Genomic DNA, 12,710 nt, shown 5'->3' with positions numbered 1-12,710 from the left:
GTGTCGGCGGTGTTGGATAGCCATAGGGTGAAGTTGGCGGCGGCTTGGTTTGGGTTAGAAGAGTGGGCTGGGGTGTTTAGAAGGAGCGATGCGGAGATCTGGTCGGTGGTGATTTTGTTCCAGTTTCTTTGCAGAGTTGGTTGGAGGTGGTTGGTGGGTTTTGGCTTGTTGTAGGTGAAGTGAACGCAGCTGTGGTCAGTCCAGAGGAGATCCGTAGTGTGGCTGAAGGAGACATGGTTGCTGGAGGTGAAGATGGGGTCGAGTGTGTGCCCTGCGATGTGGGTGGGGGAAGTGACTAGTTGTTTAAGTCCGAGGTTGGCGAGGTTGTCCAGCAGGGTGGTGGAGTTGCGGTCGTTGGTCTTTTCAAGGTGAAAGTTGAGGTCTCCCAGAAGGATGTAGTCTTTGGAGGGGAGCGCGTGTGGAGTGATGAAGTCCGTGATGTCTTCACTGAATTTTGCGCGGGGTCCTGGTGGTCTGTAGAGGAGGGTGCCTCTGAGTGTGGTCTTGGGGTCGATGTGGATCTGGAAGTGAAGGTGTTCGGAGTTGGCGAGGTTGGCGTCAGAGCTGGTTGAGATGCGGATAGATTTCTTATGGACGATGGCGATGCCTCCTCCTGTGTGGCTGGTACGGTCCTTGCGTGTGATCTTATATTCTTCAGGGATGGCAATGGTGATGTCTGGGGCGGAGGAAGCGTTCATCCATGTTTCTGTTAGGAAGGCGACGTCTGGAGAGATGGTGTCTAGTAGGTTCCATAGGTCAATGGTGTGCCTGTGGACCGAGCGGGTGTTGAGAAGGATGCATTGTAGGTGGTTGGGGTCGGGAATCTGTGGTGTGGTCGTAGCGGAGATGTTGTCGGTGCCGTTGAATTTGCAGGAGTAGCAGGAGAAAGGTCCATGAGTGTGTCCAGGAGCGGCTTGGACGCAGTTGGGGGCGCGACCGGGGTTGAGGGCTAGGAGAGTGGCGGCATCGTAGGTGATGCGGGAGGGCAGCGCAGCGCGAGGGGCAGGGGGTCTGGCGCTGGGCGCGGTCCAGGCGCGGACGGGCGTAGACGGGCTTACCTTTGGCGCACCTTCGGCGCGGGTTGGGCGCGGGCGCTGCGCGTAAACGCTGCGCGCGGGAACTACTGTCATATATGGAGAGTGGAGGGGGAGGGGCGAGGGCGGCTCAGCTGGGAGGCGTGGCGGGCTCAAGGGACGGAGCACAACAACAACAACAAGCTCAAAATGGAGGGGAGGGCAGAGCAGGGCGCCGGGGGCTCACACAAACAATGCACAGGTCTACTTAAAATGAGCGAGTAATGGCAAAGAAATGCACACGCTTTAAAATCGCCAAACAGTGCAGCTTTGAAATAACGATACCACGTTGCACAGAGAGCGCAGGCAGGGGAGCGATCACTCGAGGAGGAAGCGACGAGTGAATCACAGCGCTGCGTGGTCAGAGGACGCGCTTTAATGCTAGTGGGAGGGCGGCTCAGCTGGGAGGCGTGGTGGGCTCAAGGGACGGAGCACAACAACAACAACAAGCTCAAAATGGAGGGGAGGGCAGAGCAGGGCGCCGGGGGCTCACACAAACAATGCACAGGTCTACTTAAAATGAGCGAGTAATGGCAAAGAAATGCACACGCTTTAAAATCGCCAAACAGTGCAGCTTTGAAATAACGATACCACGTTGCACAGAGAGCGCAGGCAGGGGAGCGATCACTCGAGGAGGAAGCGACGAGTGAATCACAGCGCTGCGTGGTCAGAGGACGTGCTTTAATGCTAGTGGGAGGGCGGCTCAGCTGGGAGGCGTGGCGGGCTCAAGGGACGGAGCACAACAACAACAACAAGCTCAAAATGGAGGGGAGGGCAGAGCAGGGCGCCGGGGGCTCACACAAACAATGCACAGGTCTACTTAAAATGAGCGAGTAATGGCAAAGAAATGCACACGCTTTAAAATCGCCAAACAGTGCAGCTTTGAAATAACGATACCACGTTGCACAGAGAGCGCAGGCAGGGGAGCGATCACTCGAGGAGGAAGCGACGAGTGAATCACAGCGCTGCGTGGTCAGAGGACGCGCTTTAATGCTAGTGGGAGGGCGGCTCAGCTGGGAGGCGTGGCGGGCTCAAGGGACGGAGCACAACAACAACAACAAGCTCAAAATGGAGGGGAGGGCAGAGCAGGGCGCCGGGGGCTCACACAAACAATGCACAGGTCTACTTAAAATGAGCGAGTAATGGCAAAGAAATGCACACGCTTTAAAATCGCCAAACAGTGCAGCTTTGAAATAACGATACCACGTTGCACAGAGAGCGCAGGCAGGGGAGCGATCACTCGAGGAGGAAGCGACGAGTGAATCAAGGATGTCTTAATTACAACTACCCAGTTGCGACCACCACTGGGTAATTTATTTATGTGAACTTTGAGCTGCTTGTGGTAAAATTATCTCCAAATTCTCAAGAATAATGAGCATTGTCAATTAGAGACACGGTGGGATGAAAATCACTTTGTCATCTGAAGGATGGAAGGCTCAGCAGCCCTGTCATAGTTTACACCAATCAACTGTAGTTGGCAGCATTGAGTTGTCACTGAAAAACATTTAGGCCGATTACTGCTTACGAAATGAAGTATCATAATGTGAAAAGAACAGCGGGTTTAAGGTGTGGTTCTTAGATTAGCACAATTAACGAGCATATCAACGGGGCAAACGTAAGTTGCTGTTATGTCTGGAAGACCAGCTGCAGTACTGTAGTGCAATAGATGGCCAGGCAAGGTTTTCACGTTATGGATTTGAAGATTTATAGACCTTTTTAGGTCTCGCTCTCGAGACCTATTGTCGCCGAGATGCCTCTCAAGGGAGACAGACCGGGGCACGCGCAGCGATAGCGATTGGGGTCGGGGTTTGTGGACGTGCTTCTGAGATGCGCTTGCGCAGACGCACACACAGACACGCGCGCGCGTGCACACACCCCGCCGCTGCTGACCCCCCTCACCGCTGCTGACCCCCCTCACCGCATCCGCGGCTGCCTAACGCGCGCGCACACACCTCGCCACCGCCGCCGCCCCCCCTGTACAACAAGCATTGGCAAAGCCAATAGGTCTCGCCTTTGAGACTCTTGGCTCATCCATTGCCTTTGAATCATGCTCTATAGCCTGGGCATTGCAGACTTTGCCAATGATTTGTAGTCCTAAAGATGCTATCAATGTTTCATAATTAAATGTGTATATTAAATATATCAGGAAGATGATACACGTTTTTCTCAGGTGAATGTGTATATTCCGAAGGAACTGGGTGGCAGTAAACGGGGAATGTTTTAATTACACGTCAGTATTAAATGAATCTCGATGGTGGATCGCTATTAACTTTTTCTTTGCATATTCTAGTTGCAATTGGAAAGGAGTGTCACTTATTAACGTTATATAGACTGTTCATTTTAGTTGTTGATCTACCTCCTGCGACATCTTCGGGAATAGTATCTTATTACAAGTAAAATGCGAGGCGAGTAGGCATTACTATTACTTAATTCTAGCTTGTTTTTGGAGAGGCCGAATATTATGAAAATATGCATTTATATCCTGAGGTGGGAACCCCGGGATGTGACTCCAGGAAATGAATGGGCTGTTCAGACCGCCACAGTACTTCTTTAAGAGTCAGAAGGCAAGAGCTCCCCGAAATGGGGTAGAGTTTAAAAATGAGCCCCTAGACCCTCGCTTTGCGGCCCACCGAGCTCCATTGACATTCTCCTCCTCACCACAAAAATCCAACATGGCCGTCAGACCTAGAGGAGCGCAGCCTAGCATAACACAATCCACAGGCCCCACCCACACCTACCGCTCCGGCTTGCCACTGGCTGCCTCCTTGACGTCCTCACTCTCGCATTGGCCGCACTGGCTGCCGCTTACGAGCAGCAACGCCCGGGTCCCAGGATGTTCTGCCTTTCAGGTTTGTATGAGGCAACACATAAACATTTCCCAGGCAAGTCCCAGTCCCCTCCCACGCCCGGAACATTGGGGGCTGATAGGGTACGTAGGTCCAAGGATGTACCACAACAGTGCCTGAATATGAGTTCAGCGTGAGGAGGGTTCATAACCAACAGCGTGATCCGATTTCGGAGTTATCGTCCTCTACTCACAACAGATGTCCCTAACATAGGGGCTCAACTGCTGGACCACCCCCCACCCCCCTCCCTAGCTACATTATACATGCCATTAGACCTAATTCAGGCCAGACTCCCGGTTTTGTAAGTAAAAAAGGTTTTTATTTTGTCTGTATCCTGCCTGAAATTGCCCCATACAGTAAAAGTCAATGAGGAAAATACATTATTCTGAGTATTTCCTTAAAATGTTCCACTTTACTTTTCTGAAATGTTGACATCTATGCTACATCTATAGATGCCACATCGCCTGCCTAGCTGCTTCTCTTACCCCTGGTTAGTCACTACTCCACTATACAGACCCCACTCCCCCGCACGACCCTTGATCAGTCATCCCACCAGTAAAAGGATCCATACTTTTCTTCCTTGACTCCAACGGATGATGGGTGGTGCATCCTTACTATCATTGATGGCGATTTACCACCCGCCCTACCTTCTAAGAGCCCCCACCTTTGGTAGTCCGTTACTTAAAAATCTTTCTGATTTACATTTAATAATACACCTGTGCCTTGCTCGGGTCCCAACGCCCCATCCAAAATTACAAAATAACGTAGTAGTAAAACCACTAGATAGCTATCAACAGCTTCTAAAATTAAGACACATGAGCACCATGTCCACTTGCAAAGCTCTTTGTCAAACAGCTCATTCTTTCCCCCAGTCGATTTCCCACTCTTGGCATGCAGCAGTCCGCTTCCCATTGGTTCAACTACGCCCCCTTTATAGCAAAATGCAAAGGAAAAACTATTTTCATGCTATGCCCCCTCAATCAGTTGAGCACTTATTATACCACAGTATATTTTACCTACAATAACGTATTTTGCATGGGCAGACAAAATAAAAACATTTTAGAATTCTCTCACTGTAAGACTATCCCCACAGAAATCCAGGCACTGTTTCCCATCCACTGCCTTGCAATAGGGAAACCACATGATTTAATGTAGTTCTCGTCCCTTTCACCTCTTCTTTGTCATTGGGGGGGTGGTATCATGAGGTGCTAGACATGCTTACTGTGGGTGCCCTGTTGCGGCGTACTTTGTCTCTGAAAACATTTCTCTAGCATTCGACAGCAAGACAGGGCAAATCTATTGCATTAGACAGGGCAAGGGCTAGCAGTTGAGGATTGGAAATGACAGCGGGCGTGGTGCCTGCTGTCAGAAGAACGAAACACCATTAATTGTGAGGGCTGAGATGGTCGCTAGTGTTCCAGAAAAGGGTATGTGGCTGCAAGCAACCTGTGAATTAGGGAGCGAGTAATAAAACCTGCCGGATCCTGATTATTCCTGCAGACACGGTAGATGACTGCGCCGAAAACAAGGTGTCGGAGCTACAGCACTCTTTAGCCAGTGGCGAGGCTGGGCCTCACCTTTCAAAGAGAAGCCTACACGGAGGCCAATCCCCGAACCCCCAAAGTAGGACGGGCCTTGTAATGTTAAAAAGCTGCTACTACATTTCTTACAAAGCGACAGAGTCTTATAGCACAAACCGAGCGCGAGAGCGGACTGTTGTCGGTTCTCTATTATAGGTGATCAGTCGTGAGTTACACTCCGAACTAAAGTTATACTCCCTCCTCCACGCACCTTGCCATCGCTGAAGATATTCTGATGCCTTTGGGTAAGGGTTGGGCTGTTTTATGAAGTACAGTGCCATGGTGTGGGCGTGCCCCAGTCTGTCTGATGCCTCACGTGTTCTCTTGGCAATGCAGCAGCCCTATCACCAGCGGGTGGGGTATTGGGAAATTTATGTCTGCCCTCCTTTGCATCTATTTTAACTTTTCCACAAATGTACTCCTCTATTTAGCACCTCTTCCGGATGGGGAATCGGAGGAGGAGTTAGCAGTTACAACCCCGAAGCATAGTAGGGAGACTGTGTCCACAATCCTCTGTTTTCCGCAAGGCTACCTGGACTTTTCTAGAGCTCTGTGCAGCCTAAGGGGGTGTGGCGGGATCTGCACTTGAAACAAGGCGTTCTTCCTGCTTTTCAACACCTTTAACTCGCACATTTCCTTCCTACAGCACTATTTCTAGCTGTGGGGTCGAAAGGGATCTTCGCCCCACTGCAGCCCACAAAGGGAGTCTGGAGGAGCTGGCACCCAAAGGCGGAAGGTTCCTTTCACCCTCCCAAAATATCATTTTCTGTTTCTTCCCCCTTGCACTCACTTGCTGTTGGTCTGCCATTCTCCGGTGATGCTCTTCACCCCCTCCGCTGCTGCTTCCGCTGCCCCGGACCCTCCATGCTTCTTTCCTTGGGTTTGTTTTGTTTATGTACTACCTGACGAGTTCCCGGAAAGCGCATGACTCCCCCTGGTCACGTGTGACTCTACAGTCCAATTGCAAGACCACGGCAGCAGGCGTGGGCCAATCACTAGCCGCCTGCTACATGGGCAGCCAATAGCAGCCCCCTTGCTCGGATGTCCAATGCGTGCTTTGGGAAGAGACTGCGAGCAGATCACAAGCTCTGCAAGTTTTTTTATTCCACATTTTTCAATAATTATTCGCTAAAGGGAACAGAAGAAGCTATTCCGGTTTTTTTAGGTCGAGCCTGGCGTTAGCGCGCTGCTTCGCTCAGGCGAGATCTATAGTCGCTGAGATGCCTCTCAAGGGAGACAGACCGGGGCAAGTGCAGAGTGTTGTGATTCCTTGCCTTCCAAGTGCATTCATTAGGGAGACAGGGCGGGTGCACGCGCACAGACTGGGTGACTGTTGCGCGCACGCCGTGTTGTCAGCCCATCCCCGGGGACCGTCGGCGTGCCCCCCCTTTCCCACTCTCCATCCCTTCGGCTGCACGCGCCCCCGCTCCTCCTCTCCATCCCACGGAGCCCGAGAGAAGAGCGAGCAGGAGCAGGAGAGCCAGTGGCAGGAGTAGGAGGCCGCCGCGGGGCCAGGACACGAGAGCCCGAGGAGTGTGAGCCCCAGCCCACCGGGACACAGCTGCATGCAGGTGCCCCGCACTCCGCCACCCCCTTTAGCCGGTTAATGGCCCAGGGCTGCCCCCGCCTGGTAGCGGCGCGGTGCCCGGGACCCCCGACACCCTGGGTCGGACTCCAGAGACCCGCCACCCCTGCCCGGACTCCCAGCAGCGGCCACGATGAGGTGAGGAGCCGCCGGTCACCAAGGAGATGCCGTGCTGCGCCGCTATATTTAGGCTTCTATTGAAAAAAAAAAACCTGACTGTATTCCTTGTTTTAACGCTGCGTGCAGGTGGACCCCTCGCCCCCACTGCAGGTAGCAGTGCACTGGTTAATTTAACTTTGTAAAATTAATCGCCCGCCACCCGCAGGCCCTGCATCAGGGTTTCTTTTTCATATGTACCTGGTTGAAGGGCAAATACAATGAAGGTGCGGTGCGTGAAAGTGGGAGTAAATGCACTGGGTGTGGGTGCTGGTAGTGTTTCTGGTTAATGAGGGGGTTCTTATAGTAACTTAAACCTAATATGGAAAAACTCAGCTTATGCTGCCTCCACCCCTGCCAGGCAGCCACCACACCTGATCACTTGCCTTACCCTTTGCTTTCCAGTAGGTTCAACGCATGTGTTTTCTGACATTGTATTTCCCATATCTATGCTGATGGCTTTTCTGTATGTCTCAGCTTGGCATTTCCCCACTGTTCAAGGGGGCGTATTGTAGAAGGGGACTTTGCCCACCACTAGAGTAGCCACAGTTTAGGGTTTTGTATATAACCCCAGCTAGATACCTTGCTGAGAACTGGGAAGAAGGAGACCGGGCGGGTGCACGCGCACAGACAGACTGGGTGAGTGTTGCGCGCACGCCGTGGCGAGTCTTTCGCTCATGGCATCTCTTGCACGCGCTGTTTTCTACAGGGCCGCGGAGTAGGGGTCCGGCTGCATGTCCTGTAACTGGCGCTTCAGCTTCATCCGGAGAACGAGAGGACCATCCCCCGCACGCCCAGCTAGATTCCTCACCGAGGCAGGTTATTTGTGCCTTTCTGCCCTCTGCTCCTCTCGTCTTTTGTGCCCTTCTGCGCCACTTGTTTTTGTGCCCTTCTGCCCTCTGTGCCACTCGTTTTTCCCTCGTGTTTTGTGCCTTTCTGCCCTCTGTTCCTCTCGTTTTTTTTGTGCCCCTCGTTTTTTTTCCCCTTTTGTGCCCCTTTTGCCCTCTGTCCCACTGGTTTCCCCGCCGCTGTGGACCCCTTCCAACACTACATATTCACCAAAGGATTGTGTGTGTGTGGCTCGGTGTGTGGCTCTTTTGTGCCCTTTTGCCCTCTGTGCCACTCGTTTTTGTGCCCTTCTGTGCCACTCGTTTTTGTGCCTTTCTGCCCCACTCGTTTTTCCCTCTTTTTTTGTGCCTTTCTGTCCTCTGTTCCACTCGTTTTCCCTCTTTTTTTGTTCCTTTCTGCCCTCTGCTCCTCTCGTTTTTGTGCCCTTCTGCCCTCTGTGCCACTTGTTTTTGTGCCTTTCTGCCCTCTGTGCCACTCGTTTTTCCCTCTTTTTTGTGCCTTTCTGTCCTCTGTTCCACTCGTTTTCCCTCTTTTTTTGTTCCTTTCTGCCCTCTGTTCCACTCGTTTTTTTGTGCCTTTCTGCCCTCTTCTCCTCTCGTCTTTTGTGCCCTTCTGCCCTCTGTGCCACTCGTTTTTGTTCCTTTCTGCCCTCTGTGCCACTCGTTTTCCACTCTTTTTTTGTGCCTTTCTGCCCTCTGTGCCACTCGTTATTCCTCGTTTTTTGTGCCTTTCTGCTTCTGTTCCTCTCGTTTTTCTGTGCCCTTCTGCGCCACTCGTTTTTTTCCCTTTTGTGCCCCTTTTGCCCTCTGTCCCACTCGTTTCCCCGCCGCTGTGCCCCCTGTGGACCCCTTCCAACACTACATATTCACCAAAGGATTGTATGTGTGGGGCTCGGTGCGTGTGCGTGTGCGTGTGTGTGTGTGTGTGTGTGTGTGTGTGTATATAAATGCAATAGGTCTCGCCTTTGCGAGAGCTAAAGCTATTGGCATTGTAAATGACTATGCCATTTATTTATCTCTTTTCAAAACCAACCCATAAATAAAAAAGTTTGTCATTTACAATACCAATAGCTCCAACTTATGCAAAAGGCGAGACCATTGCATTGTAAATGCTTGTGATAACCCAGTTTTGGACTTTTTACTGTGGGTGAATCACACTACTTGTGTCTAACCCACTGTAATCACACAGTAAATGGACTGAGCGTGTTTCCCGCCAGTGTCCGCCTTTTAAGATAAGGCTGCTGCAACACGGCTAGTGTAAGGGGCACTTGACTGGCACTCATAGGTAAAGTCAGTATGGTTTACTGTTCCATCTGCAGTTACACTTTATTATACACATAGGGGGAATTGTGCCTTACAGTGTAGTTTCGTTTCCCTTTGGCCTACAAAGTCCAGCAGGATATCAAATGGGGTCAAAAGAGTGCGCCCAGTTCAAATATGCAAGTCCCCAGAAGATATATGTACTTCTTATGGGTCCTCCAGAATTTCATATTTCTATAGCCCAGGCATTTTGCCACCCTGCTGGGCCAAGTTAATTACATTGCTCATCTGCAGAGTGCACAAAGGCCTCCCCACATAACATTTTCAGTGTCTCTACAGCACATTAACAGTGCTTCCCTCAGCTCCTAAGGAGGAAGGGGTGGGGAAGAAAATCTGTGTCTTTTAATTAGCTGTCACACTGTACCAGGGCTGGGACAGCCCCTGCCTACTGAAACAAGCATTTGCAATGCAATAGGTCTCGCAGTTACGTGAGTTTAAGCTATTGGCATTGTAAATTACAATGCCTTTTATTTAGGTTTTTAAAAAGAAAACAAAAATAAAAGTCATTGTTATTTGCAATGCCAATAGCTCAAACTCGCGTCAATGCGAGACCTATTGCATTGTAAATGCTTGAACTTTCCTGTGTTGGTTATGAGCAGATGTTCTACGCCGCTCACTAAAGCCCAGATGATCTCTTGACCTAATAAATGAACCAATGTAGCCCCTGGTTGCATACTTGATTGACATGCACAGCATACATCTGTAGATGTCAGCTACACCACTGAGATAATTATTCCACAAAATTACACCGTTTGCCTCAATTCCGGAAAAACTTTACTTGTTTGAAATTACGAGAAAATCTTGCATTATGAGCTATTTGCATTACTTCTAATGTCTTGTATATTAGTCATTACCCTTAGCCTGTGTTATTTGCAAAAGATTTGATTCTTTCTTGTTGGGCCACTGGCATGATATATTGTAGTTGATAGCAAGGATTCCTTGCACTTGACGAGGTAGCTTTTCTTCAGAATGTTACAAAAATGCCTATTTCATGCAACGTAAATTCGTAAGGAGTGTATTGTTCTTAGTTAACAGTAGTCTCTTACAAGATAAGGAGCTCTGTTGTTCAGTGTCAGAGCTTTGCAATTGCACTTACATCTATTGATGATAGCAAGAGAGGTGAAGAAGGGAGTTTGGTGGCTGAACCGGTTACCCAATCAGACCCACCCCTTACATTGAATAAGTTTAGAGAGATGTGCAAACTGAGCTAATATGCATGATGCCTTACTCTCTGACAGATAGCAGTACAGCCTTAATTCTCTTGTGTTTGTTTCTGTGAAGTGAAGTTTTCGAAAAAAAGTTAGCCTTCATCTATGTCCCGCTTTCATTTCTATATGAAATAGAAACAAAGGCAAGGCTACAATAAAGGTTTAATTGCCTTAAGATAAAAATGATGAAATAAATAATTGGACCGTGAGGCTCTGCAAGAAAAACTGTCAAAGGGACATAAATTACCAAGCCCTGGTAGTGGAAACCCTGACAAGAACCTAAAAAACATCCAAGCCCCATAGCAGCAAAGAGAGCCCACGAGGACCTGAAAAAAGTTCGCATGTTAGGTTGCTATGGAATGGCCATCCTGGGCTCAAACAGTCACACTGTTTAAAGAAAATACATTAGGATGCCATGCTAGTGTCCGGCTCACACTTGAGCCTGACAAATACATTAATTAAACAAATGCCTTCTGCAGTAAAAAAAAAATACAGAAAGCATTATTTTTAGGTAGAATGCATTTATGAGATTACGTATTGAAGTGATGATTGGTAGTACTATTAAGATGCATGATAGTACCTCATGTATTGCAATGGAAGCACTCCATTGGCGGCGGAGTGTTAAACCAACCAATCAGTAGGACACGTGGAGAGAAGGATATGCCTACGTTTTTCATGGTAAATACAATGATTACGTTAATTTAGAAAAGTTAACATTGAACTATTAAGAGTTTTGAAATAGTATTTATTATGCTTCTTTTGAATTTATTGATTAAATGGTTTCATTATCAGCCTTAAGCTTATTTTCTTAGCTTCTTTTGACAAGCAGTTACCCTTGTTTGTATATTCTTATCTAGAAGCACTAACTACAAGTGTTTTGATAAGACACTGTGAATGGTTGAACTGCGACCTTCTGGAAATATTTCTGTTTGCAGGATAGCACAGTACAGTTGAAGCATAACGAATCCCTTACAAATGACTGATGTGTTATTAATGTACTTCTTTTAAAAAACATGGAACCTGGTCAAAATCATGGAAAAGACACGCACTAATTCATATATTCTATTAATAAACAGTAAAGCCTACAAAATCAGGCTGGATATGTGTGCAACGTCCTAGCCTTTTAAAGAACTGTGCTCTTCTCTCACTCAGCTCTCAGATCTGTCAACACTAAATGAAGAGTAATAGTTCCTCATGTTATTTTTTGCAGCCCGTCGAAAACAGAAGTGGTCTGTGGATCCCCGTAACACTGCCTGGAGTAAAGATGAATCGAAATTTGGACAGAAGATGTTGGAAAAAATGGGGTGGTCTAAGGGAAAGGTAATTATGTTGAACAGGGTGTTTTTAATAGTTCTACACAAATCAATTACACTATGCAATATTGTCTCTCTTGTATCCAGTCTGTATAGGAATTATTTGATATTTTTCACTGAAACCTTAGCGCCTCCTTAATAAGCTTTTTCCTAAGCTCTCTTTGCAGGGTATATGAATGAACCTGTCAATGCCATGCCAATTCACTTCTCACCCTAACTCTTGTATATTCTTTATTGATCATTTTATTATAGAGAGTGCAAGGCCCTAGGGGCATCAGAGCGTGTTCCTTAGAGCTGGGGCGATTTTATTTTCAGCAAGAGCTATTATATTTGTAGTGATATGAAATATCCTCTTATGTACAGCACCTGTGGAAAAATAGTATTTCAGGCATAAAAAATAGCCAAGGCCATGTACAATATATAACAAGCATTTGCAGTGCAATAGGTGTCACATTTGCAAGTGTTTCAGCTATTAGCATTGTAAATGACAATGCCTTTTTATTTATCTGTTTTGATAATTAACTCATAGATAAAAGGCATTGTCATTTACAAAGCGAATAGCTCAAACTCCTGTAAATGTGAGACCGATTTCATTATAAAGAAGTGGCTGCCATTGTCCCAGGCTGCTTGGAACGTGAAAGCACGCATGGCGAGCTGAATGTTGCAGGAAAGCATCTTGTGCCTCCAGTAGGAGAAACTCACTAAAGAAAATTGTGTTTACAGAATAAATAATACATGCTGCGTAACAACAGAAGTGAAAGGGACAGTCCTCATGGGAGGT

General features: G+C 48.2%; 1 protein-coding gene across 1 annotated transcript in view; it reads left to right on the top strand.

Moving 5' to 3' along the window:
* PINX1 (PIN2 (TERF1) interacting telomerase inhibitor 1) overlaps positions 1 to 12,710 on the top strand; it is a 547,240-nt gene that overhangs the window by 33,787 nt on the left and 500,743 nt on the right. Inside the window, exon 2 of the mRNA XM_085610422.1 lies at positions 11,827 to 11,936. Coding sequence (XP_085466548.1) covers positions 11,827 to 11,936 — 110 coding nt within the window. The remainder of the gene's footprint in view (positions 1 to 11,826; positions 11,937 to 12,710) is intronic.

This window comes from Triturus cristatus, chromosome 6, assembly GCF_964204655.1.
Source record: "Triturus cristatus chromosome 6, aTriCri1.1, whole genome shotgun sequence".
Lineage (NCBI taxonomy): Eukaryota > Metazoa > Chordata > Amphibia > Caudata > Salamandridae > Triturus > Triturus cristatus.
The sequence above is the reverse complement of the archived record's forward strand: the minus strand, read 5'-3'. Positions and strand labels throughout refer to the sequence as shown.